Source organism: Spea bombifrons, chromosome 5, assembly GCF_027358695.1.
Source record: "Spea bombifrons isolate aSpeBom1 chromosome 5, aSpeBom1.2.pri, whole genome shotgun sequence".
NCBI classification, from domain to species: Eukaryota; Metazoa; Chordata; class Amphibia; order Anura; family Pelobatidae; genus Spea; species Spea bombifrons.
In genome coordinates, this window is record NC_071091.1 from 35801584 (window position 1) to 35827773 (window position 26190).

The window sequence follows — 26190 nt, forward strand, 5'->3', positions numbered from 1 at the left end:
TCTGAAAGTCAAACTAAGCTTCACCAAATATTTAACCAACAAACTACCTTCCTCTACTAAAAAGCCAAACATGTCTCCTGCAAGCCATGGAGGTTAGCTAGGGTAAGCCCTATGGTAAGTGGTGACTGGGTGCAGTATTTCTCCATTGCTCACCCAGCCACCTGCCCCAGGTAACTAACACACAAACTTACACCAACACTTTCTAACACCGACATATACAAATGCTACCACTGTACACACACACACACATGTGCTAATACCACAAGCTCACACACAATAATGGCGTACATATTAATAATAGACATACACTCTTACTGAGGATATACAGCACATTAGTGAGAACTTTAGATACACCCTCCATGCATTATAAGGGTATATACCCGAGACGTCCCTTTTTAAATTATCATGGTGTTGCCCCTTGCAAATAAATGTGGGGGATTGGCCATATGCATTTGCCCCTCTTTCCCAATATATATACATATATTTTTTTTTTACAATGCAGGAGACAGATGACTTTTAGATCTTGCAGGTCATCCGCATTGCTTTGTCAGGTACGAGCCTGTATGCTCAGGTGAGGCAACATAACACAAACAACATTTTAACATTAAACTGAACCATTACTAGCTGTCCAAGAGGTTGGCCGCTCGCCACAAGACTGCTTTTGCTATTATTTTAAACAGTACGCCTTTCAACTCCATTCTTTACATATAACAAGGGAGAAAGTAAAAATAGATTGGAGTAGTTTGTATTTAGTGAACAGTGGAAGTGTTTTTAGGGAGTGCACAGGGCGAGCGGTGGAGACTACATGCCGCAAGTTCATACCTATCAATTATTCAAAGGACATTGATATGGATGTGCCAGCTGATTTGCATTGGAGAGATAACATCACAAAGAAATGACTATTTGTCTAAATAAAGCATTCGATAAGGTACTTCTTGTTTAGGTTATTTTCCTACAGAAGGTTTTAACCCCTTCACAGGTTTTTTATTTTTTTTTTGGTTTACATTTTTATAACATTGGAAATAACCTTACCATAGTCTCCTATGCGCTGCTATTGGTAGGGGTACTCCTGAGACCTATTATTTTCTTTGTTTTTTTTTTTTATTGCTCATATATTTTGATTATAGCCTTTATAGTAAATTTTTTTTCTTCTATTACCCTCTCAACACTCACAGAAAGAACGGGATCTTGAATTGGCGGCACGGATTGGCCAGTCTTTGTTGAAGAAGAATAAAACCCTTACAGAAAGGAATGAGTACCTTGAAGAACAAGTAGAACATATCAGGGAGGAGGTAAGGGTTTGATAGCACCTAGCAACTTTGTATGACATTCAGAAGGTCAAGCTACTTGATAACTGTGCTCTGCATTAAAGGGCCAATTTTACCAGGTCAAGGTATGTATTTGAAAAGTATCCCAACTACTATCTGAGTACGGTATTTACTTACTTTTTTTATTTTTTTTTTATTTTTTTAACATGTCTTAATACAACATTACATGTAGTATATAAAATGTTTTCCCAGGCTGGACAGAAACATTAATTATCCCACAAAAAAATATAAAAAATTCTCTAGTGCTTCTAATTTGTACCTTTTTGATATCTCTGGCCATAATGTGGGGATCCATAGATGGTATAAGATGTACTTATTGGCCATATTGAGAGGATGGTTGTGCCCTTTGGTATAGTTAACTTTCTTGTCTATGGTTGCCCCCGCAGGTCATCAGCTGTATCCTAACCTTAGTTTCCTCTGCCTCTTATGATGCCTGGTTGGTGGACCTTATTCCTATAGAAACATTAAGATAGTTTAATTTATAAGCAGCACATGCAGATAAGACCTGTGATCTCCATGTGGCAGTAGGTAGATGCACAAAAGAGGTTGTAAAAGCTAAATCACAAAAACTTTAGCAAGGAAAGAAGTCTCCCTCTTCTACAGCTATATACAAAACTATATAATTAAGTTGTTCATATGACAAAAAGGGATATTTGTAAAAGAATAAAGAAAAATAACACAATCTTTGTTTCAGTATATAGCGGCAGTCTATCTGAAGAATACGTCTGCTGTGTGCATTCAGTATGTGGCATTGATTGCATGCCTGCAATCAAATGGGTGTGACAATTAAAATCCGTTATAAAGAAAGAATGAATGAGTAATTCTAAAGTTTAGAGTACAGGCGGAGTGATAATTATGAGCTTTGCTCTTATTACTGCAACGCGGCATGACCCTGACTCTTGTCAAGACGGTTCAATTGTTCTATGCACCTCCAATGTAGAACAGTGTAACAATGTGCTGTTCCTTAGCTACAGCAGAAAGTGATTGCAATTAAGAACTTGATCTGCACAGAAGTAATTAGGTTTGACATATAACGGTTTGGTATTAGTATTCTCTGCTCTGTATGTCCTTTATCTGGCAAGCATTTTTGATACATCTTGGGCACTCCATATACTTGTTGGGTTACCTGTGTCCAGCCAAAGAACTTTTCAAGGAAAGTAGCAACCTCAATGCATATTCGGAATAGAAAATAGTATTTGTATAAACCATACTCGCCAACATTTGCTTCCTGGATCCCAAAAATGTCTTAAATATACAGTTAAAATGCAATGCTGCCTGTGCATAGGCAGTATTTTTATGCTGGGACAGACCCAAATTTGACAGGACCCCCAAAATACTCGGGAAATTCGGGACTGTTGGCATGTATGCAACGCACATCTGTGCGCCTGTGTACCTTTAACTGTTCTTTTCATTTTTACAATCCACTTCTTCAATGATCTATGAAATCAAATGCTAAATCCTTCGAGCAATAGATATCAACATACACTTTTATTGTAAAACATATATTGTGTGTGCGTGGTATGAAGTATACAAATAATTGAATGCCCTGGGAGGAACTAGGAAATAATCATTTGAGAAATGGCTAATAACAACCAAAATGATTGATAAGCCCAAGCATTCTAAAAACATAGTAGAATATAAAGTGGTTTCTCAGTAAATAGTTTAGAAACGTGGCTCAGTCACATAGTTTTGCCTTTGGTGTTTAAGTTCATATGATGTTTGTTTTTATGCAGGTTTCACAGTTGCGTCATGAACTGTCCATGAAAGATGAGCTGCTTCAGTTTTATACCAGCACAGCTGAAGAAAGTGAGCCCGAGTCCATATGCTCCACTCCGTAAGTCACAACAGTAGAGATAAAGTTGGACAAATGTGCAGGTCTCTTACCAAACCAGTTGCTTTAATGTGAGGCTGTGTAAGGAGAAGTCTTTATTGGGGGGGGTTGACCCAGCCTGGCTCTGGATTGCTATATATTTTAACTTAAGATCATTATCATATATAGCGCTCTATTATATTGATTTGAATGAAATCTGTCTATTCAGACCTCCGTACCATTCCCCGTAGACACCTTTCTGACGTCATCCGATCAAAGTGCTGGGAGGTTCTGGCAAACATGCCTCTCATTTAACTGTTAGTTTTGAAAGGTGAGCTCACGCTGACCAAAGATATGTATGAGTCACCATTGCTGTTTATAGACTTACACTATTTCAACAACATTCTTTGTTCTGCGTAGCGAAGTTACTTGTTTGATTCTGCAGCTGAATAGTCTATAACTATGGTTTATTTTACTATATAACGCCACTTGCTTTTTAGTGTGTGTTTAAAGTGTTCCTGTATGGGAAAAGTCCTTCTCTACCAGTTCTCTGGGTAAAAGGTTCAGGCAGAATTTTTCGTTGTGCGTATTTTCCTGCATGACCATGTTGTAGGAGAAATTCTTACGATGGGTAACTTTAGCGCTCATGAATGTCAAGGGGTCTGGTTTGCTCTATTAACTGAGAAGTGACAACCAGACAAAAAGTTTGCATGCGCAAAGATAAGAGAATTTTATGCCTTCGTAATGTCTTTTCTTTTAGAAGCTTGCTGTCAGAGGCCTCGTGTGTCACCCCGTGTTTTGATGAAAGGTGCTTTTGGACTCAGAATCTATTATTATTATTATTATTATTATTATATATATGTATAGCACCATCATATTCCACAGCTCTATACAGTAGTTAAGGTAACGAGCCTGTATGATTTGTACAGAATGAACACTTTCTCCCCTTTTGGGGGTTAAACATATCCCTCCCTGTAAACATTTACCCAATGTCGGTCGGACTTATTGCTTCACTAAATTTGGGTTTTAGGGTAGAGTAAATTGAAACTTTGTCGTAATACTGTCAAGACAAAACAAGATGAAAATGCACGACACTGATTTTAAGAAGTTAACATTTGTCCCTTTTTGTTTTCTCTTTTAGTCTGAAGAGAAATGAATCTTCTTCATCCGTCCAAAACTATTTCCACTTTGATTCACTCCAGAAGAAACTGAAAGACCTTGAAGATGAGAATATAGTTCTCCGGTCGGAGGTTAGATTTTTTTTATCCTTTATTGTCCATTTCGCTTTTGCAACTTTAGCTCATGACGGCAAAAACAATATATTGCTCAGATTGCTAAAGGGTTAAAGTGTATCTGATATTCTGAAACCTATGATCCTTTCCTGGTCGGTCCACAAGATAAACATATGTATGTTAACTATTAGAATAAACAATGTATATGTATTCGGAACCCGCCTTTTGAATATGCCATGGATGCAACCACCTTAAATGCTTGTCCCCACCCCCCTTGTTAAGTTAGTCTTCCTCTCCGAAGGTAAACCTTTGTAAAGGAGGTGTAAGGAGATCAGAAAGCTAATGAATAAAATGTTCGCTGCCTTTTGGCACATCACAATTTCATAAAACAGTTCAACCAGATATCTCAAATACAATTGCACTGGCCAAAACCACAGACTAGAAGTAGCTTTCCTGAATTAACCTATGCTAAAAACCATAACGCGTCATAAACAACTGCAACTCTTAAAACAGATTTAGATCCACCGGTTTGCCTACTCGAACATAATAAATTCACCTACACAGCATAGTTTGGTAAGGCCAGCTCCCAGTAAGTATCTCCTGTAAGAGTTTCTGAACTTCCCCTGAATATTTAAATCTGTAAAGTGACTCTATCAGTCTTACTTATTTATTAACTATGCAGTATACCAGGCAAACAAGCTCCCGTTGCACAAAAAGCTTACCTTCTTGGCATTCAGGGGTATTCTGCATTCCGGTGCAGAAGTAGGCATATGGTGGCCAATGGAGACGCCTTGTGGCAGAGACAGTTGGGTTGCTCATCATTTCATTTATACAGACTTATTTCCAAATCTGGCCAACAATACTACTGATCTGTTTGCTAAAAGGCTCAAAGCTCAAAATAAAATCTAAAGAGAGGGTTCCAACTTTCCCCCAGACCGTTAACTGCAACTATGATGTACATAAGGAATATACCGTAATTCCCCACATATTTTTACTATACATTGTGGAAAACACTATGTTGTAGGAACAGAATAAATTTAAATGACCAAACTTGCCGAATCAAAACGTATAGAAAGAACAGCTGGTATTACATGAACCTCATCTCTTCACTAAACCAAGAGTTCGCAGAATGGTTAAGCAAACACTCCTTTTTTGGTGCCAAGCTGTGTCTTCAATATAAATAAAGCCTTGGTGAAAGTGTATCAATTTCAAGTATTTTGGCTGCTTCACCATAGAGGGGATTAAAAAAAATAAAAATGAAATACATTATCAAATATTTAAGTGTAATTGACATTATGTCTTTGAAGTGTCGTGGTTACATTGCTCTTTTTTTTTTTTAACCAGGCATGCCACTTGGAAACTGAGACAATCACTTATGAAGAGAAGGAACAGCAGCTTGTGAATGACTGCGTGAAAGAGCTAAGTAGGTCATCGTTGTTATTTTCTATATTTTGATATTGGCGCTTATCCTGTTTAAGGATGTTTTATATTTTTTACATGGGCTAAGGTTTTGAGTGTAAAATCTAATGCTGTATACATAGGTTATTGTAGGGCTGTACACATTGATAAAGGAGCTTGATTGCTCCAAAACATTAGTGTGTGTGTGTGTGGGGGGGTCCACTGTCAATATATGCATTAAAGTAGTTTTTCTAATGCATTACCTGAGCACTACCTGACAAAAACCTTGTTTTATCCGCAGCTCTGAGGGCTGCCATTGTTGTCGTTCACATATCATCTACCTTTAAATGGAATATTTTATGCCACGTTACCATAACATTAATGTAGAGCCCTCTACTCATTGCGTAATGAGCGTGACATCTAAAATGTACATACTCGCTTTTTTGTTGCTGTTTTTATCTCCACCCTCTGTGTTTTTGTGTTTTAAGGGGATGCAAATATCCAAATTGGTAACATATCTGAGGAATTAGCTAAGAAAACTGAAGATGCTGCTCGACAACAAGAAGAGATAACGCACCTTTTGTCGCAGATAGTTGACATTCAGAAGAAAGCAAAAGCAGTATGTAGCCTTTTGTAGGCTTTTTAACCATATATCCAGCCATAGACCTACATAACTTCTGTCTGCCTCCTAGGAAAAAAGTCTTTTGACATTATATTTTAGCCTGCAAGGGTTTATTGTACTTTAGTTCCTTCTCTATTCAAGGCAGTTACATAGATGTACATATTATAGATGGTACGTGTGTATGTTAGTCATATTTTTGTATTTCCAGCTTCCTTAGGGCAATATGATATTATTACATTGAACAGCTCTCTATACATGATGGCATGGACAGACCAGCCTAAATTTCACCCTACCGATAGATTCCCTGCCAGATTCAATGTGTCTTGGTCTGGGGAAAAGATCCACAGTATCTACCTTCAACAGCTCCTAAGTATGAGTATATTCTACCCTTGGCCTCACTAAAACTGTACATATACACACACATAATATAGACAAATACAAAGTAAGACATCTTCATAACTAATGATATAAGTCTAGTGTTTTGAAGTAGTTATCTTAAATGTTCTCGCTTCTTGCGATGACCTAGAGGATAAAAATATTTTACCTAGAAGAGCAAACGGCCGCTAATGTACAGTATCTTTCAGTATACGGTTGAAAATGAAGAACTTGTGCAACATTTGGCTGCAGCTAAAGATGCCCAGCGACAGCTCACGGCAGAGGCAAGTACCTTCTAATAGCCTGGCATAGTTTAAGATTTCATATTAGCCTATTGTAAGTAAACAATAAGTGGGTCTTAACAAACATTCCTCACATTGTAAGGGGTCTCCGGTTGTATTTCATAGATTTCATAATGAGCTTGGGGGGGGAATGTAAGCCTGGGGTATATAGCCATGTGTATACCTCTACATACAGTATATGGAGGGAGTGCTAAGGTGTAACAAGAAGAAAAGTGATGACTTTTGTGGTTGGAAAACACTTCTGGGAGGTGGCAAATGTTGGAAGTCATTCAGGCCACTTTTGGTAAATAGTAAAGTAGCAGATCTCTTCTATTCATGGGAATAAATGTAGCAGACTGTGAAATGAGTATATTATTAGCCTTAGATTGGTTAACTGCCATTTTGCATAACTGGTATTGCAGCTACGGGAGTTGGAGGACAAATACGCAGAGTGCATGGAGATGCTTCACGAGGCGCAGGAAGAGCTGAAGAACCTGAGAAACAAAACCATGCCCAATGTCATCTCCCGACGGTACCACACACTGGGTGTATTCCCTATGGTAAGGAGCAAAATGAACCCCCTGTGCTGAAAAAGGATTAATCATTTTTGTAGTTGCATAGGATGACTGGTCAATTATGTCTCGTTGGCTTTTAAAATATCTTGCACTTGGTGTTGAAGTTATGTACCAGGATTGAATATGTAGGGACTGGGAAAATGGTACAGGGTCATACTAACAAAACATATCAGAAAAGAATTGGAAACCATAATATGTACACAATGATTGAAGTAAGACGTAATAGATCAAGAAATTAAATAATGTCTAAGAGGGAAACTTTTTTTTTTTTTGAAAGAGAAGTTGTGCTAGAGGGATGATTTAAGCTAAAGGGTGGAAGGCTGAAGGATAATGTGAGAAAATTCTGATTGGATAGGGTAGTAGATACCTGGTATAGACTTCCAATGCCAGTAGTACAGTCAACCGCTGAAAAAGAAAAAGTTCAGACTAGATGGATCGGATGGTTCTTTTGTGCTGACAGTATGTATCTATGAAATTATTTAATCTTGGGAGTTCATTATCGAAAAGCACATAAATACAGTAGGTAGAACTACCTGACCTTTATCATTTCTAGCCGTATTGCTGTCCCATTTCATAACACTACTCATCCAGCCATATGTGGTCTTTAAAGTGCTACAATCTTTCTAGTCCTTTCACTTGGAAACTAGCATTTTCCAGCTGCTTGAAGATACCTACTGCTGATATGGTCTGAAAATAGCTGTATTAGACCCCTTCTTTATTTTTTAACACTGTATAGTGAAGTCTTCTCTGCAAAAATCCATACTCGGAGAGAGATCATACTCTATGCGTTCATTTTTGCAGGATTCGTTAGCTGCTGAAATAGAGGGATCCATGAGGAAAGAGCTGCAAATGGATGATCCTGACTCCCCTGAAATGAAGTACGAGCATTTCATATTTTTTTTTAATCATCCTTCTTGGCACTCATTTTAGGAAAAAATATTTTTCCCTCGTAAAATACAATTTAAGTTTAATCATCTTGATGCATTAACATTACATTGTGTTTACATAAGAGATTTTGAATGCAAATATTTTAGGTCCGTGTATCATTACAAACAATAATCAAAATTTATATACATTAAAATAAATGAAATGCTCCATGCACAGATGTTATATTTCTACTGCAAGCTTAAGCCTTTCTAGGAAACTCATCCTTGATGTTTGATCCTTTTGTGGTTCTCTGACTCCAAAATTGTTACAATGCATTTTTAATTCTCAAAATACATCAGACAATACCATTTCACACTTGGACTTTTTGTTGCTCTTCTGAAGACCTTGCTTTCTCTTGCTTGTCTTCTAGTGGCAATCTGAACAAGCGGGTGTTTGAGACCGTGCGGAGTGTGAACCAGGTGGTCAAGCAGAGATCATTGGCTCCATCACCAATGAACATCCCTGGATCTAACCAGTCATCTGCAATGAACTCTCTGATGTCAAGTTGTGTCAGCACTCCACGTTCCAGTCTGTATGGTGGAGACATCTCCAACATTGTTATTGATAACAAAACCAACAGCATTATCTTGGAAACAGAATCTGACTGCATGTTAGTACCTTATCTTGGCTCTGATAGTTTTGTTTGGTCACTGTATTTTTACACGTTTGCTAAATATATTGTCACGGAGCACCCAATGTGGCCAGTTTTCCCGATTGCTAAATCCAGTATGCGTTTTAGTAATCACATTGGTGTGCAATTATTGACAATAATGTTTTTCCCCTTTTTGGAGTAGCCCAGATTTCATGAGCACATAAACAATTTTACACATGTTGTCGCAATGACCATTAGATTTATCCAAATTACTTCCACTTTAAATTGGTATATGGTATGTGAAATCTTCTTTGAGGGACAATCCATAGTGCAACTCTACTAATGTAATAAAGGAATGTGTGGTAAGATATATCTTATCAAAAGTCCAAAATCACGTTGACTTCTGGACTCCATATTCTATTTGCAGGTTCATATTTTCTTTCCAGAGTGTAGCTGACTATTACTTCATATGTTTCAGAGATGGAGATAAAAACAAGAAGCCTGGCACACCAGGTACCCCTGGTTCCAACGACCTAGAGACGGCTCTGCGACGCCTCTCTCTTCGCCGCGAGAACTTCATCCTGGAGCGAAAGTTCTTTGAAGATGATCAGGAGAGGAAGCTACGTAGCTTGGCTGAGAAGGGAGAGATCCACAGTGGTTCTGTAACCCCGACAGATAGCATCATGTCCTTGGGAACCCACTCTCGGATATCAGAGCTCACGGGAATCTCGGGAATGTCCTATGGAAGCCGCTCCTACTTGCCAGAGAAACTGCAGATTGTGAAGCCCCTAGAAGGTGACAAGGGGCCTCGGCCCTTCTCTGTTTTAATTAGCGACTCGATATGGTCTTTCATCCATCACCAGAAAGCAGGCACTTTACACAACTCACATTCTTTCTATTTTAGGGATAGTCATCCACGGTGTTTGTTTGAAATATTTTGAAACACTTTGAATTTCAGTTCTGTGCGTTCAAGTGTTATACATGCTAGTCTTTGCCTACTAGCGTACAAAATGCACCTGTATGTTTTGTCAGAAATATCGCGTACGCGTCACTTCATGTAGCCGAGACTAAGCTCTCCAGTGAAATGTATTTATGTAATGATCCAAAGCCAGATATATAGTTATCTATTTGTGCACAGCCGGAGCTATATATTGGCTACCCATGTTTTTGGTTCCATGCTTTGTTACGTCAGATTTGGAAAATGGCAATATTCTTAAATACTGCTAAGCTGTGGATGACCATCACCTGGCACAATTACATTTTCAGTAGCACTACTACAGTAATTCATTTTATTCTCTATATGGCTGTTCTCGGTAACTTCATTAAAGTTGTACCATTCAGATAGTCTTTCTTTAGTGCTAGGTGTCTTGTTCTGTAGTGACCACAATCTAAATGATAGTCAAAAGGGATGTCCCAGCCTCTAAACGTATTATCTCTGGAAGCCATGGTTAGTACTGTTCTTGTTCATATAATTAGAGTAGTAAATAGAAAATATGCAAATTAAAAGGACACACTTGTTTTATTTAGTCAGTATTCCATAGCTAGGTTGACTAACCCTTTGGCACTCTAGCCATGGTCAAATATAGTGTTTTCATGCTTAGAAGACAGAATCAAGATTCCTTTGTACTTTTCATAAAGCACAGCATTTAATATGTCTGTATTTAAACCGAACAAAGCTCTTTAGGTTCTGGCCGAGTGTCCTCATTGGAGGTATCTCGGCTATTTTGCTGTTCCTGACTTTTCACTTTTGAGATGATCTTGTAATACTTGTCCACTTGTATCTCTCCTCAATAAAACCTTTTCCGCTATATTGTCCTCAACTTGTTTCCATCTTTTCCTTTCTTTCACTGTTTTTCTCTTGCACATTTTTGTTGGTTTACATTTCCACCTGTTAATTTGAGTTGTATGTGTGCGTGTGCATGAATTCCACACAGTTTAGCACTTCTTGGTTTCAAAGGTGCAATTAAACCTGCCAGAAGTTTCCTCCAGCTTTACACCACCCTGATTGGCTGTGGACTGTTCACGAGTTCATTCATTGCTGCTTCTATGCAGATGGTATGTTAATCACCAGAGACCTGATGGTCTCTTTCGAGATGCCACTGACTATGGAATTTGCATTTGTTATTAAGCTCTTGGCAGGTCACGTTACCCCTTTATATTTTCCTTTTATTATACAGGCTTTTACTTTTCCATGTCTTTTTCTGTTTGTTTATATTATTTAGTACTGATCTCCATTCCTTTCCTCTTTTATTGCCTGCAAGCTCACCATGCATACAGATCAAGCCTAAATGTGTGCAGGGTGTGTTCTAGGTGATGAGACCATTGTGGTATGTATTTATCTGGAAGTCTTGCAGTAGAATCCAATGGCTCCTGTAATACCTATTCTTTCACGTTGTTTTGCAAAAGATAGAATTCATGCTTCGTCTTCCCACAAAAAAACACAAATTCCCAAACTTTGCACATGTTTCAGCATTTAAGAAACTACTAGAAACATAATCCATATTTTTATGACTAATACCTGAAATAATATGATTTTAGGTACTCTTGAAGTATCTTTTGAGTCCTTCAAATTCAGACAGCTGGTCTGGTACTGTCATTTCAGGTGCTTTCATTAGGAAATGTTGCTTATGTTCCATAGTAAGTGATCAGTGGATGGCTTCACCTTAGTTTTGAAGGTTTAGTTGCTTTCAGCAGACCCACAAACGTGTCGCTCCCTAATTCCCCCGCAAACTTCCTTGTGCTGTTGCTTAATCCTTCTCTGTACTCTTATCTTGCTTCTTTTCCTTTGCAACATACCATTTTTTTTTCTTAAATTCTGACATATCTTGGGTGGGGGAAGCAATTCTGCACTTAGTTTAATAAAACTCTCTTCTGTTTCACATGAAGAACAACATTAATGCAATACTGGAAATTATTTCCCAGTACATGATTTTCACATAGCAATCATGTCTGCTTCACATTCATTTTCATCTGGTTCACACCAAGCTGATAACTTTGGTTTCTTTTAATGGTTGCTGTAAAGGGCATCATTTTTCCCCTACAACCCACCTAGAGTTTTGTGTGTGCTTCCTAGTTGCTTACTAGCGTATGCAGACATCCTCCTTATTGGCGACTACTGCATTTCAGCCATTGCTTCCTGAAATTTATACTTACACTTGGTAACGGTAATTTTCTGTTTACAAGTAATGTTCTGCTGCTAAGATGAGTTTGTGAAAAGGTCACTGATTTCATACAGTAGGGATTGCATGCGTTTTAATGCTCTCTAATGCTTCCTGTAGTTTAGTCAGTGGATACAGAAAGCATTTGATGAGCAGAACTAGGATTGTCCTGCAGCGTGCAATGAAGATGTTTATTTGTTAAGCAGATGAGACATTTCACTGTAGATCACAGCTGCTTTCACATGTTTCCAGTACAGCCTTAAAAATATTGTCATTATGTATAAAGGTCCATTCTAAAACAAGTGGTAACAGCGGAACAATCAGCAGGTTTCCATAAAAATTGTTCCAATTGGCAGCAGAAGTTAACGTAATTTGTTTCCAATAATTTGAAAGCAATTTTGGAAACTCTGGAGAACCTTTAAATGAGCACCGCAGCCCTTTTCATGCATACTGATTGGTGCTTGCGTTATTAAGTTATTGCAGTTAGAAAAGTAGTCTGTCTCATTTTCATCCCCCCCTAAGCGATCTCTATTGAAATTAAGTGTAAGCGGGAAGCATACTTAAGTACACTTTCTGGATGTTCTCTCAACTTCAATGGGAGTGCTACAGGAGTATCAGCAGCAGCAGGCTATCACATGACTGCCAAACACCAGTGATCAAATAGCGTAGATGCTGTACTCAGTAGATCCTCTACTCAGACTGCTTTCAATAGCAGCTCTACAGAACATGTGCTTGTGTTTGCTTCCTGCATACACTCACTAAGTTCACTTCAGGCAGCTGTGGTAAGGGGGGAATGAGATACATTTTTTTTCTTTACCTCCAGAATAGATCACGTCTTGTTGTGCATGTAGTAAAATTCATGGGAGAGCATGCAGTATATATATTAAAACATCTGGGAACTAAACTGTCCCTTTAACAATGTAATGAAACAACAATATATGTGATCGCATAAACAGCACAAATGCCTCTACTGCACAATAAATGTTGTGTAAGTTTAGATCTGCATAGGGTTTTGGGATTAAAATGAAACGCGTTTTCCTGTAGACATCTGGTATTCTGTGCAAGCAAGCATATTCATCAAGTAACTTGAATTTCCCGGTAACCAAACCTGAAACACTTTTATCATATCCCACTTTATAAATACCGTCGCAGTGAGCACTCATCCTTTAATCCTGATTTGATGAAGCTTTTAGAAAGCATCAGTTTGAACCAAATTTTGTTGTAGCATCAATTCAGTTGTATAACCAGGATTGTCTGTGTTTGTAATGAAAGAGATTTTTCATTTACTTGACTTTGTCATCCAAGATATTTACTTTATGAATGAAATATTTTGTTCTTTAGCTGAATTTCTTTTCTCGTTCTAGGTTCTGCCACACTGCATCACTGGCAGCAGCTGGCCCAGCCCCACCTGGGAGGTATTCTGGATCCAAGACCTGGAGTGGTCACCAAAGGCTTCCGTACGCTAGATCTCGACCATGAGGATGTGTACTGCTTTGCCGACTATGAAGAAGATGAGACAGGTGACATTCCTTTCAAGAATTTAACTACCTCGACTCCCGTCCAGTACTCAGAGACCTCAGGTGAGAGGTCACAAGCACAAGTGACTGTGTCAGACAGCAAGAATTGTCCAAGCCATTCTCAGGCTGCGCCCGAGGATTTGCAAGAGCCAGCGACAGACGATGATGGTGATGAGGGGTCTGGTGAGGGATCATCCTTCCGTCCTGTAAAATGGGCATCTTTACAGGATAATAAGTATTGGGCCATTTTCACATCTACACCACAACATCACCATAAGTGTATAAAGGCATACAAAAATTGAGTTTTTTGGCTAAAAAAATATTATTTAGCAGGTCTCGTTAAATTCTGTTTTGCCGTCGTTCGGATGTGTATAAGAGGACTTCTGTTGCTTTTTTTAAGATTTAAAAACTGTTAATAAAATAAAAAAAAGACAGATGTCCTGTTAATAACAGTAGCGTTCACTGGGTTGTGGAAAGGCTGCTAAAAGACATTAGTCTTGTAGAAGTGGGTATAGGTTTTATGAAGGTTTTTTTATAACCATTTGAATGGAGATGTTGACTGTAAAGTGTTTTTTAATGTGGTGCAAGCAGTCCAAACAATCTGCAACTGTAAATCTTCCACACGTGGAAAAAAAATATTTCAGCTTTGCCAGTTTTGTGTTTGACTTGGACACGACCACATGGATTCACCACGCTTATCGGCTTTCAGTCATGTATCATGTAAACTTATTTTTTCATTGTTTTGATGGCCTAGTACAGTTGTTGGAAAGACCATTTAATAAGAGAAGACTTTGTCCAAATAATCGTATAACCAAAAGCGCACTTCCACTTGGCAGAGGAGATATTTCACCTCCGCTTTCTGCTCACTGTTCCATGAACAAGTTTAATTACAAGATCTCCTAGATGAACGCTGATCAATATGTACTGAGGTATTGTGATCCAACGTCAAACCAGTACTTGAAAATAATAACTTAATTATCTTTAACATTTATTAATGTATATGCAGTTGTCCCATTTTCTCAATTTATAATCTGCAGGTCTGATATATATTTTTTTAAAATACCTTTTAGGGCTGCAACTAACGATTATTTTAATAATCGATTAATCGGCCGATTATTTTTTCGATTAATCGATTAATCGGATAAAAAAAACAATATGCAAATTTTTCGTTTATTTAAAAGAATTTAATGAACTGGATGTTAAAAAACAACTTAAAATTTACATTAACATTCTTATTTTGTTATGATGTAATAAAAAACAATATTTTCAAAGTACAAGAACCCAAACACAATATTTATGAAACAAAATAACCCCAAACATTCTGAAAAGAGGTGGACTATTACTGTTCAAGAAACTTTGCCCCAGCACTTTGCACTTTGCACCCAGCACTTTGCACCCAGCCCTGGCACTTTGCACCCAGCACTTTGCACCCAGCACTTTGCCCCAGCCCTGGCACTTTGCATCCAGCACTTTGCACCCAGCATTCAGCACTTTGCACCAGCACTTTGCACTTTGCACCCAGCCCTGGCACTTTGCACCCAGCACTTTGCACCCAGCCCTGGCACTTTGCACCCAGCACTGGCACTTTGCACCCAGCACTGGCACTTTGCACCCAGCACTTTGCACTGTGCCCCTGCACCCAGTCTCTAACTCTGCCCTGCACCCAGCCCTGCCCCCACATTCTGCCCTGCCCCCACACTCACACTCTGCCCTGCACCCACTCTGCCCTGCACCCACACTCACACCCTGCCCTGCATCCCCACCCCCACTCTGCCCTGCACCCAGTCTCCCACTCTGCTCTGCACCCACACTCACACCCTGCATCCCCACCCCCACTCTGCCCTGCACCCAGTCTCCTGCCCTGCACCCCCCACCCCCACTCTGCCCTGCACCCCCACCCCCACTCTGCCCTGCACCCACACTCACGAACCGCTCTGTGCGAATGGAGCCACTCGCACAGAGCGAACCGCTCTGTGCGAATGGAGCCACTCGCACAGAGCGAACCGCTCTGTGCGAATGGAGCCACTCGCACAGAGCGAACCGCTCTGTGCGAATGGAGCCACTCGCACAGAGCGAACCGCTCTGTGCGAATGGAGCCACTCGCACAGAGCGAACCGCTCTGTGCGAATGGAGCCACTCGCACAGAGCGAACCGCTCTGTGCGAATGGAGCCACTCGCACAGAGCGAACCGCTCTGTGCGAATGGAGCCACTCGCACAGAGCGAACCGCTCTGTGCGAGTGGAGCCACTCGCACAGAGCGAACCGCTCTGTGCGAGTGGAGCCACTCGCACAGAGCGAACCGCTCTGTGCGAGTGGCTCCATTCGCACAGAGCGATTCGCTCTGTGCGATCCGTGCACATAGACACGAAGAATACTTACCTCCGGAACGCGTCACATCCGTCACGTAGCTAGAAGGCGGAGACTGCAGAGCGTGTAGCAGAAGCGGGGAACGCTCGCGGAGGTAAGTAAAAGGAGCCGAGTGCTCCAACAACGAATTGATCACTCGATTAATCGATAACGGAAATCGTTATCGATGATTTCCGTTATCGATTATTATCGATTTTATCGATTCGTTGTTTCAGCTCTAATACCTTTTTATTAAAATGTAATTTGTATATGCGTGTAAATAGGAACCTTTGCCATATTGAATATGGTTTTTGCACATATGAATAAATCCTATGCACTAATGTGTACAAATTAAATTCAATTATATTTACTTTTTACACAGGAGCACTTTTAAAGTGCATATTAAAAGAGAGAGATTTCATGGATATCAAAGCCTTTTTATTTGTTTTATATTTTGCAATGTAGTGCAATCCATTTTATTTCATTAAGAGGTGTAATTGTCGATCGGATGTTTGTGTGGCTAGTGGAAAGCTGTCTAGATGTCTAGATGATGCAGGAACATTGTTTGTTTCATCATATCAACCACAGAAAATCCCAGAAGCTTGTACTGTTTTAAACATATCTGTTCTTATGTGCCAGACGTTGCTCCAAAAGCAGTGTGCCATCTGTGGTTTTGAATCATTATTCTGGTTCCGTGACGTATTTAATAAAGGGGGTTTAGAAAGAGTAATTTCTTCCCAAAAAAGAACCGAAGAATGAAATCTTATTTTTATGCCACTCGCTACTGGAGATGACCTCAAAAGGAATTTTCAAATAACACATTTTGTGTTTAATTGTTCATGTGCACGGATCCCGCATATGTCATTTGTGCTTGATTCGCCAGAGAACATGTCGATGGATCGCTACGCTTCAAGGTTGAGTATGCAGGCTCCTTACAACGCCTAATCACTTGATCTGCTAAATTTTCTTTCGCCTCATGATTGGGTTCCTTTGTGAAATTTGTACCAATCATTTTCTTTTTTTTCTGCTAAGAACTTTGCTTGACTCTTGACTTTTAGCAGCCTTTACATCTAATAAAGAGCTTAAATCATGAGTGTTTTCAAATGCCAAATAGAGTTTCTGGAGGTCTGCAAAATAATGGGATTCTTATTGTAATTTTTCTTTTTTAAATACCGGTATTTCCTATAACTCGAGTCTTAAATTGGACTTTATAGTATAGCCAAATGAAGTGGCTACCAAGGCCTCTGAGCTGCAAGGGGGTGCTAGGAACATCATTTACATGGGGTACTGGAAAGGGCCATTTGCACTAAGATTTTTTTTTTAAAAAATGTACCAATAATTTCTTCATCTGTTAAACTATCAGATCTGTATCATTTACTAAGCCAGGGTAGGAGTTCTGTATTCAGCTACCATCCTTTGCCATCTAAATACTTCATCTTGTTTGCCCTTAACTTAAAGGCTAAGTTAGGCAGAGTAAAAAGTTAACTAGACAGGGCTGCCATCATAAACGATTGTTTCCAATGCACTTTTCAATACTCACAGTGAAGTTGTGTATGGGATGTACAGTTTCCCAGGAAGAATACTTTGCAAATCGCAGCAATAACTTACAGTTCCCAACTAATTGTCACGATAAGGGGTTGCTTTATTTACATCCTCATTGCACTGCTTGCCGGAATGTAATGCCTTCTTTCCGTCGGCTTCTTTGGTACTGACTTTGCAAACTTGCTTAGAATGTGTCAGATTGTCTTTAATATACGACAAATGCGTAGGGCTTTCCATTTCATCTACCTTTCAAAGGGAGGCATTCACATCTGACTAGAGCTCTGATACTTTTAACATAATTAACTTGTGATGTACATTATTTAACATAATACTCTAAATTGGAAATGCCCATTATCATGTATCATGTAAACTCATCCATACACATTCATAGCCATAACTCAAGTATTTGCTTTGATTTACTAACCCCCTGCGTTCCACACGGCACATCCGCGTCATTTAGCTTGAGGATTGAGCCAATGAGTGAATCTGAATTACATATAAATGCATGTTTCCTAGTGGACTTGTATGTTTACAGTGTAATAACACCATTTAGCAAGTGTGCGAGAAGAGTTTTGCTTAATAGCTAAAAGACTCTTATCACAGTCAGCTGGCCAATATTTTGTCTTAAGAATAGGTGGTTGCAGAATGACTGATAATGTTGTAATAAGTGTATGTCAAGTTTGGGACTCCTAACACATAGTTTAAAATGGACCGGTTGCCTTTTTATTAAATACATTAATCAAATGACAAAAGTAGAAGTTCTTTTTAAGAACTTAGAAACTGTTTAGGTAACCGTTCCATTTTAACGAGAACATGTATAATTTTCTTATGAGATTTTTCATAATTGTGAATGTGCTTTTTATAATTTACCTTGAGGATAAGAGATGTGAACAGCTATCTCACTTGTTTTTTTTTTTTATCTGCCTAGTGCACCACCCTGGAAAGTGCATGTCTCAGACGAACTCAACATACACCTTTACCACCTGTCGTATTCTGCACCCGTCTGATGAACTCACACGAGTCACTCCAAGGTGAGATAGATCAAGCAACAATAACCAAGATTTGGCATTTTCGCCTGTCCATGTTGTTTTGTTGTCATTGAAACTAAAGCCCTTTTACTAAAGTTTTAGCTTGGAATTTAGCTGGCCAGGCATTGTATTGGAGATTATGTACAAAGTGAAGTAATTCAAACACAGAGTTTGAAAAGTGATTTTTATTGCCATAGTAGGGTTTTCAGCATGATCATGCCAGTTTGACATTCTCGCAGGAGTTGTTTAAGTACGTCAATATTCTTCCCTGCAATAAAATTATAGATGTGTTCTGTTCTGACCTTAGTATGCCTGGGACCGGTGTAGTAGACTTGTGCATTCCGATTCATATGAATTGCAAATGTATCAAATTTCGGGTCCACACTGTCACTCACTCACTCACTCTCTCGCATTCTCGTTCATTCTTTTGGTTTCCCTACCTTCCCCACTTCCTCTTCTGTGAAAATGGTGGCGCTGCGGCCACGTCCTCTCCAATCTGGGAAGAGGACTTCACCAAAAACGCCAACTGAGGGCAATATATCTTTACTTACGGTGACGTCCTCTCCCAATCTTCCTATCCGGAGAGGACAAAAGAATCCCAGAATCAGGAGACCTGGTATATAGAAACATAGAAGTTGTTAAAGGCAGATAAAGAACTATTGAACCACCTAGTTTGGCCATTTTTAATGATGTAAAGACTCAGACCTCAGTTGGTGTCAGGACAGCTTTATGCCTATACCACGCACATTTAAATTCCCTCACAGTATTAGCCTCTTCCACTTCTGTTGGGAGGCTGATCCACTTATCTAACTTTTATTTTAGAAAATCACCAAGCAGTATGTCCATTTCATGGGTTGGTATGGTGATTTGATCACTTTTCAGGCTCTGTATCGGAATTATATTTTTATATAATCCACACTGTTGGGTAGCGTTTATGATTTATGCATTATATTTAAAACAGGTTGCTTTTATCTTTCTTTGTTTTTTTTGTGGTTTTGGTACTACCACTAATACTAAAGTACAACACAGGGCTGCATTTAGAAGAGAATTAGATGTAGGTGAATCTTTTTAGTAGATGTATACTTTTCTTTGAATGCAATAGAGAGCATTCATTTTAACAATTATTTTCCAATTTGCTAATCTTTGTTATTTCATAACTCCTAAAAGGGATAGGCTGTAACCCTTCTTTCTTTAATTAATTTGGTCACATGCTAAGTCATCAAGAAATGCCCACCTTTTTTACTGGGAATTGGTCATTGATGATAAAGGTAGATTATTACAATTTCCAGGAACTAGAATCTATTAGGTTTGGAAACCTTTTCCTTCACTTTGTTGATTTTTTGATATTCCCAAATACATAGATTATTTTTTCCACAGTTCTAGAAATGTTTTGCTTTGTTGACAAATGTGGCTGCTGAACAACAAACAAATTAAAGGATGCACAGAGACTGTGAAGATGCAGAAAATGGTCCACACAGAGGTAGACTGAATTAGGGATTTTGTAGGCAACATAAAATAATGGAAGATGCCCGTTGACAGTACCTCAAGAACGCAGAGTGAGGAAATATCTCAGATTAGCAATGACAAAGCAGAGTTTCTAGTTTATCAGCCTTACCCCTTATACCTTCCAGTGACCCACCATCTCCGCTTCTTCCTCTTACTATACAAAGTGATTCAACAGACCATACATTGCCTCAGGCAGTAATTGTACTTGACTAGCAGTTTTCACCCATGGGTAATATATTTATTTGTCAAGCACATTCCTTTGGGAAAGCCACTAAACCAGGTTTGTCCAGAGCCCCATTATCTTGGCTCCAAAAAAAATGGCTCCTGCTATAGTAGCAACATAGTCTGACCTAGGCCTTGGACGGCAGTCCCCCTGCTGTAAAACCAGGGGGACAAACTGCCCTCTGATCTTCCCAACCAGCCCATTTACTCTATGGAGACTGTGCTGAGTCAGCTCAGTCTCCATAGACTGCTTTACAAGATACGCCTTTGTCATGAAGCACCTGGATATGATGTATACCGTGGTCCACAGACATGGTGAACATGGAAGGGTGTGCAGGCCTAGGGAAGCAACCAAGGTAAATATGTAACCAATGATATTATTGTGTGACTTTCCAGGCAAATGTACGAAATCTGTGAAAAGCCTGTTAGAAAGAGTTACCAGATTTGTGTGGTACAAAGTCATTTAACATTGTCCAAGTACTTTTACACTTTTATTCTCTTTGCATAAGACCGTTCGCTCCGTAATTAGCACAGATCAGAGAGAGATACATTGTTGATGCACATGTGCTCATTTGGGGAGATCCTGAGCATGTGCGGAGATGGATGAATGCTTGAGCCTAGATGAGTCAAGAGGCGGATGGACTGCTCCTCCTTTACCGTCATACCTGTTAGGAAGCCCATCTGATAGCTCTATACCATCATACCTGGTTAAGAGGCCCCTGTAGTTGCCATACATAAACGGGAGGCTTCTCTTTTTGGCCATATTGCAGGAACATCAAGCACTGCTTTCTCCCCATTATCCGCCCTTATAACCTGTATTGTCAACAAAGTGCAGCTTTTCAGCTTTTTCCCCTAAATTTCAAGATGCATTTCTTCCTAACTTATAACTATTTTCAGGGACATTTCAGTCATCATCATCATCGTCAGATGTTCTATAATTTTATTTAAATGTCTCCGTCTGATGATTATTAATATATGTATTGATATTTTGTTGCAGTAATTGTAATGGGTCTTAGTTTTATGGGTGTCTAACCACAATATTAAGACAATTATATGGAATAATTGTGAATAGAGCACTGATGGAGCACTAAAAGCTATCTAAGTTACCCACCGAGCCTGTCTAAAGTGTTCCTTGAAATAAAATGTTCTGCGCAAAGCTACAGTAACAATCGTTTTCTAACAATAAGTCCCAGCTGTTTTCCATTGTTTCTTATATTTTGCCTGAAGATATATCTCTGTATTCTCTTACAACTAACTCGAAGGTATTCTAGGCGTGTATAAGGCAATACGGATCCTGTAGACTTCCTTAACCATGCCTGGTTCTTCACAGGTCATTTGAGGAAGAGGAAGAAACTACATTATACCAGGTTTTGCTGAGAGGAAAGATAGTTCACACACTATGACTGAGCATTGCAGGGGGTGAGCAAAGGTGGCAGTGGCCTGTCTACTGGCCGTGTCACTCTAGAATACACACTAGCATTTGTGACACCAGCTAACCTAAGTTGTCTGAACACTGACTGTGTTCTTATGCTAACAATAACTAAGCCTACTTATACAGACTGGTTGCGGTACTCCATCCGTTAGGATTCTTCTCTCACTATACAGCGCTGTAAAAAAAATATTTGCCCCTTCCAATTTCTTCTATTGTTGCATATTTGTCGCATTTAAAGGTTTCTGGTAATCAAACCAATTTTAATATTTAGAGAAAGATAAGCCGGGTAAACACAAAATGCAGTTTTTAAATAATGATTTCATGTATAGAAGAAAAAATCAGAACAATGGTCAGAACCACACAAGCAAGTCCACCTTTGGATGGCTCAAAATTAAGCTTTTGGAGTAGCCTAGTTTAAGAGTCCTGAAATCCACAGAGATGTAAATTGCTATTGTCGGTTATCACAAATGACTGACTGTTTGTTGTCCCCAAGAGTTGCACAACCAGCTATTAGGCTAAAGTGGCAATTACTTTTTCACATGGGTGATATAGGTTTATCTATCGGCTTATCTTTGTCTTAAATTAAAATTAGATGTGACGAATAAGCAAAAATAGAAGAAATCGATAAGGGTGCAAATGCTCTCTCAGGGCACTGTATAATAAACTCTTTAATATTGACTAAATAAATCCTCACACATGCATGTTCGGTCTTTGCATGACTTAGGGTGTTGTTGTAATGTGGTTACATGGACTGCCTCAGATTGAACTCCGGTTGTATTCTTACAGTTTTTGCATCAACGTAAAAACGGCTGTGCACGCCACTGTTTTTGAGGGTGATAACAGGTTTCATTTATTTTCTCTAACATGTAATTAACCCTATTACTCTGTATACTTATATTGTGGCGATTTGTCCTAAAACACTGCCTGTTCTAGCTATGCTTTGTACACAAATATAATCCAGATAACAGTGATGCTAGGTTATCTGCATCATCTGTCAATAGCTTGCCCTATGGTCACAAATGTTGGCTTAGTTGTGCCATCACTGACAAATTGCAATCATAGAGGTTGGTCAGGTTTGTGATGTATAGAGGGAATCTGAAACACAAGTACCCCAAACTGTAGATGTACTGTATGTTTCGGGCTCCATGGGCCTTGCCAATTTTGTACGATTGGCATACAGGACATAGTATGCTTCCCAAATTGGATAGCGGAGTGCACGTGACATGTTTGGTATGATGCCAGGCCCCTCTTCGCCCACGTTACATTTATAGCATTGTGACACCACAGGGTGTGCCAACATACTTATGTTACCATGAGACAAAGACAAAATAGAATAATATTCAAAATGTCTTATAAAACGAACTCATCAGCAGTGGGTTTTTTGCTCATTTAATCTGAATGAAGTGCATACAATTCCAATATTCATATTTATAGTAGATTTTTTTTGTTTGCTGTTACATATTTTATATGTGTTTTGTGTGTTATAGTGAAATGCAAAATTTGCATGTAGTTTTTTTTGCAGGTTGTTTCTAAGTGTATTTTCTAACTCTGTGCAGGGTTTGATGTTTTAGTAGTGTTATTTTAACTAGAATTTTTTTTTCTCCCAACTTTTTTGCAGCCTTAATTCAGCGCCCACTCCAGCTTGCAGCAGCTTTAGCAATCTTAAATCAACTCCAGCTAGCACCCCTTGCACACCTCGGCGCCTGAGCTTGGCTGAATCGTTCACCAATCTCAGGGAGTCAACAACCACTATGAGCACATCTTTAGGGCTGGTGAGGCTACTGAAAGAACAGGGAATTTCTGCCGCTGTGTATAACCCTCAGAGCTGGGACAGGGCTTATGTCAGTTCGCTTCCAAAAATGACTGTTATACCTTCCACCCCTCCAAACTCACCTATGCAGACACCCAGCTCTTCCCCTCCCTCATTGGACTTTAAATGCACCAGCCCACCTTATGATAATTTCCTTGCTTCCAAACCTGCCAGCTCCATCCTAAAAGAGGTGCGAGAAAAGAAGAGCATACGAAGTAGTGAAAGCCAAACAGATGTCTCTGTATCCAACCTTAACCTAGTGGACAAAGTGAAGAAGTTTGGGATTGCCAAAGTCTCAGGACCAGCACAAATGTCTGCTCTTCGTGAAAGTCATAGGCCTCTTATTTGTGGTGCACAGGGACCAATGAGGGCCTATGTCTCTGGTGGGTTGATACAGGAAGGTCTACCTTTGAGCTATCCTTCTGTGACAAGTGCCATAGGTGGCCTTCAGCTAAACTCTGGCATCCGTAGGAATCGCAGCTTCCCAACCATGGTAGGGTCCAGCATGCAAATGAAAGGACCATCTGCCATGACATCAGACATTCTTATGGGAGCCAAGTTGCCTAAACAAACTAGCTTGCGTTGAAGAATCTCCTGAAAACGTAACTATTTTTCACACTGGACACAACATTGGCCTCACGCTTTCTTGGGCTCAGACTTGAGTTAAAGCCCCAATCCTCTACTTTTTTTCCTTTTTCTTTATAATGACAAATCAACATTGTGCCTAGATGAGAAATAAAAAAATATATTCTATATATAAATATGTAAATAAGTATTATATTGTGTCTAAAACAAGTGACTTAATACAGTCATTACCGTTGTACTATTGTAGATAATTAACTTCTAATAATGTACATTAAATGAAAATAATTGTGGTGGGAAAAGGGGTTCTGAATGCACTGAACATGAAATAGATCTCTGGGGGATCAAGAGAAACGAGCTGCAAAACGGAAAATTTGACCAATGGTCTAGACATTTCAATGAATATTTCTGAAAACGTCTTAGCAGGTCTTTACCATTATTACTTCTCTCATAGTAAAGCGAGTACTGCAGATATTAAAAGCAGCATGCAATACGGTTAGAGGAGACACAAAACTATTTCAGTTATAGAACATTTTCCGACAGAGATAACGTGATTGTCCTTCACCACCTTTAGTGTAATAGACTTATTTGCTGTCTTACGCTGGCTCTGCACAATCCTCAGTTATGTGTTAAAGGTGCAACTCATTTTATTTTCTTCAATGTTTCACTAGGAACACTGGGAGTTCTTTAAAAACGTTTCCTGGGATTTAAAGGTCACTGTAAAATTAAAAAAATATCATCCGCCTTGCTGGCAAAAAGCTTGTTTATGCCATATTATTAAATAACTTGTATTATGGAACACTGCAAAACTATTTCATGTCATTGATAAAGGAGGAACCTAGTGTTTTTTTTATAATGTAAAAAAAAGATGAACACTGAGACTTTAGTTTATTTAAATTATCTTTAAAAGGGCACTAGTGTTTTGTTTTTTAATTAGACACCACTAAAGTTTTATGGTATTTTATTTCTGTAGGAGAAATGTGTGTGTAAGAATAACTGAATGAGCGTGTCTATACATATCAGCCAAATAATAAACGTTAAGACAATATCTATCCATTCACTGAACTTCAGTTTTGGTCCTTTACGAGGCAACTTGTTTTGTTTTTGTGCTTTAATGTTGTGCGTGTAAATTCTTTCTCTTGAGATGAAGAACAAAGCTGTAAATAGACTTCTAAATAAAGGGACTTTTCGTTTTAGTTGCTGTGGTCTACAACTCTTACTATGATCATTCAGCCTAATAGAGCAAGTAAGTTGTGTGCTGTGAGTTTGACAAATTATTGTGGCAATATATTGTCCCCATTGCGTTTTCCAATCTCTCCAGCAGAGGTGAATCTTCTTGTGGCTCCTCGCACAAGTTAACTATGATATAAGGGGATGCTATAGCTCAGCATCATCGCTCCGGTTTACTCGCTGGTCACTTAGATCGTCCTGCTGTAGGGGCTAAGATCCACTACCACAGCTCTAAGTTATTCTGCTACCTAGAGGCTATCTGATCATCTTCAGAGTAGTATTCTGTACCTGAAAGAACTAGAACTTTTCTGGCCTTACTCCTCATACCAATCAAAACCATCTTCTGTTGTGCTCACCTGTCAATTATTTTAGTATAGAATTCTCACTTATTTACAGGACAGATTTAATTACCTTTTTTTATACTCTCACAAACACACATTTTTGCACTTATGGTAGCAGTATTACAAACCACGGTTATCTCAGAAAAAAATGTATACTTACAGGAGCACAATAGGCACGTATTAAAAAAATAAATAAAAAATGAATCACCTTCACTTATATTCTAAATATTTATTGCTCCCAGTTGTCTCTAAGCAAATATGGGAACTCATTGTGTGCTTCTCTTCTGTTATTTTAAATGCCATGTATCACGAAGGGGAGACTTTAGACTTCTATGA

At 39.0% G+C, this 26190-nt stretch overlaps 1 protein-coding gene across 13 annotated transcripts in view; it reads left to right on the forward strand.

Annotated features, from left to right (window-relative positions):
* TRAK1 (trafficking kinesin protein 1) overlaps positions 1 to 25479 on the forward strand; it is a 69135-nt gene extending 43656 nt beyond the window's left edge. For 4 of the 13 annotated variants that reach the window (XM_053468444.1, XM_053468438.1, XM_053468442.1 and 1 more), the window contains 14 exons: positions 1176 to 1292; positions 3062 to 3162; positions 3899 to 3946; positions 4280 to 4388; positions 5715 to 5793; positions 6257 to 6387; positions 6975 to 7049; positions 7469 to 7606; positions 8423 to 8499; positions 8919 to 9158; positions 9619 to 9935; positions 13663 to 13983; positions 18632 to 18734; positions 23510 to 25479. In XM_053468444.1, coding sequence (XP_053324419.1) covers positions 1176 to 1292; positions 3062 to 3162; positions 3899 to 3946; positions 4280 to 4388; positions 5715 to 5793; positions 6257 to 6387; positions 6975 to 7049; positions 7469 to 7606; positions 8423 to 8499; positions 8919 to 9158; positions 9619 to 9935; positions 13663 to 13983; positions 18632 to 18734; positions 23510 to 24287 — 2634 coding nt within the window. In that variant the 3' untranslated portion in view covers positions 24288 to 25479. Of the gene's footprint in view, positions 1 to 1175; positions 1293 to 3061; positions 3163 to 3898; positions 3947 to 4279; positions 4389 to 5714; positions 5794 to 6256; positions 6388 to 6974; positions 7050 to 7468; positions 7607 to 8422; positions 8500 to 8918; positions 9159 to 9618; positions 10152 to 13662; positions 13984 to 18631; positions 18735 to 21789; positions 22216 to 23509 lie in introns of those variants that run through there. The other 9 variants (XM_053468446.1, XM_053468439.1, XM_053468447.1 and 6 more) reach the window with 8 other exon arrangements.
* The last annotated feature ends 711 nt before the right edge of the window (positions 25480 to 26190 follow it).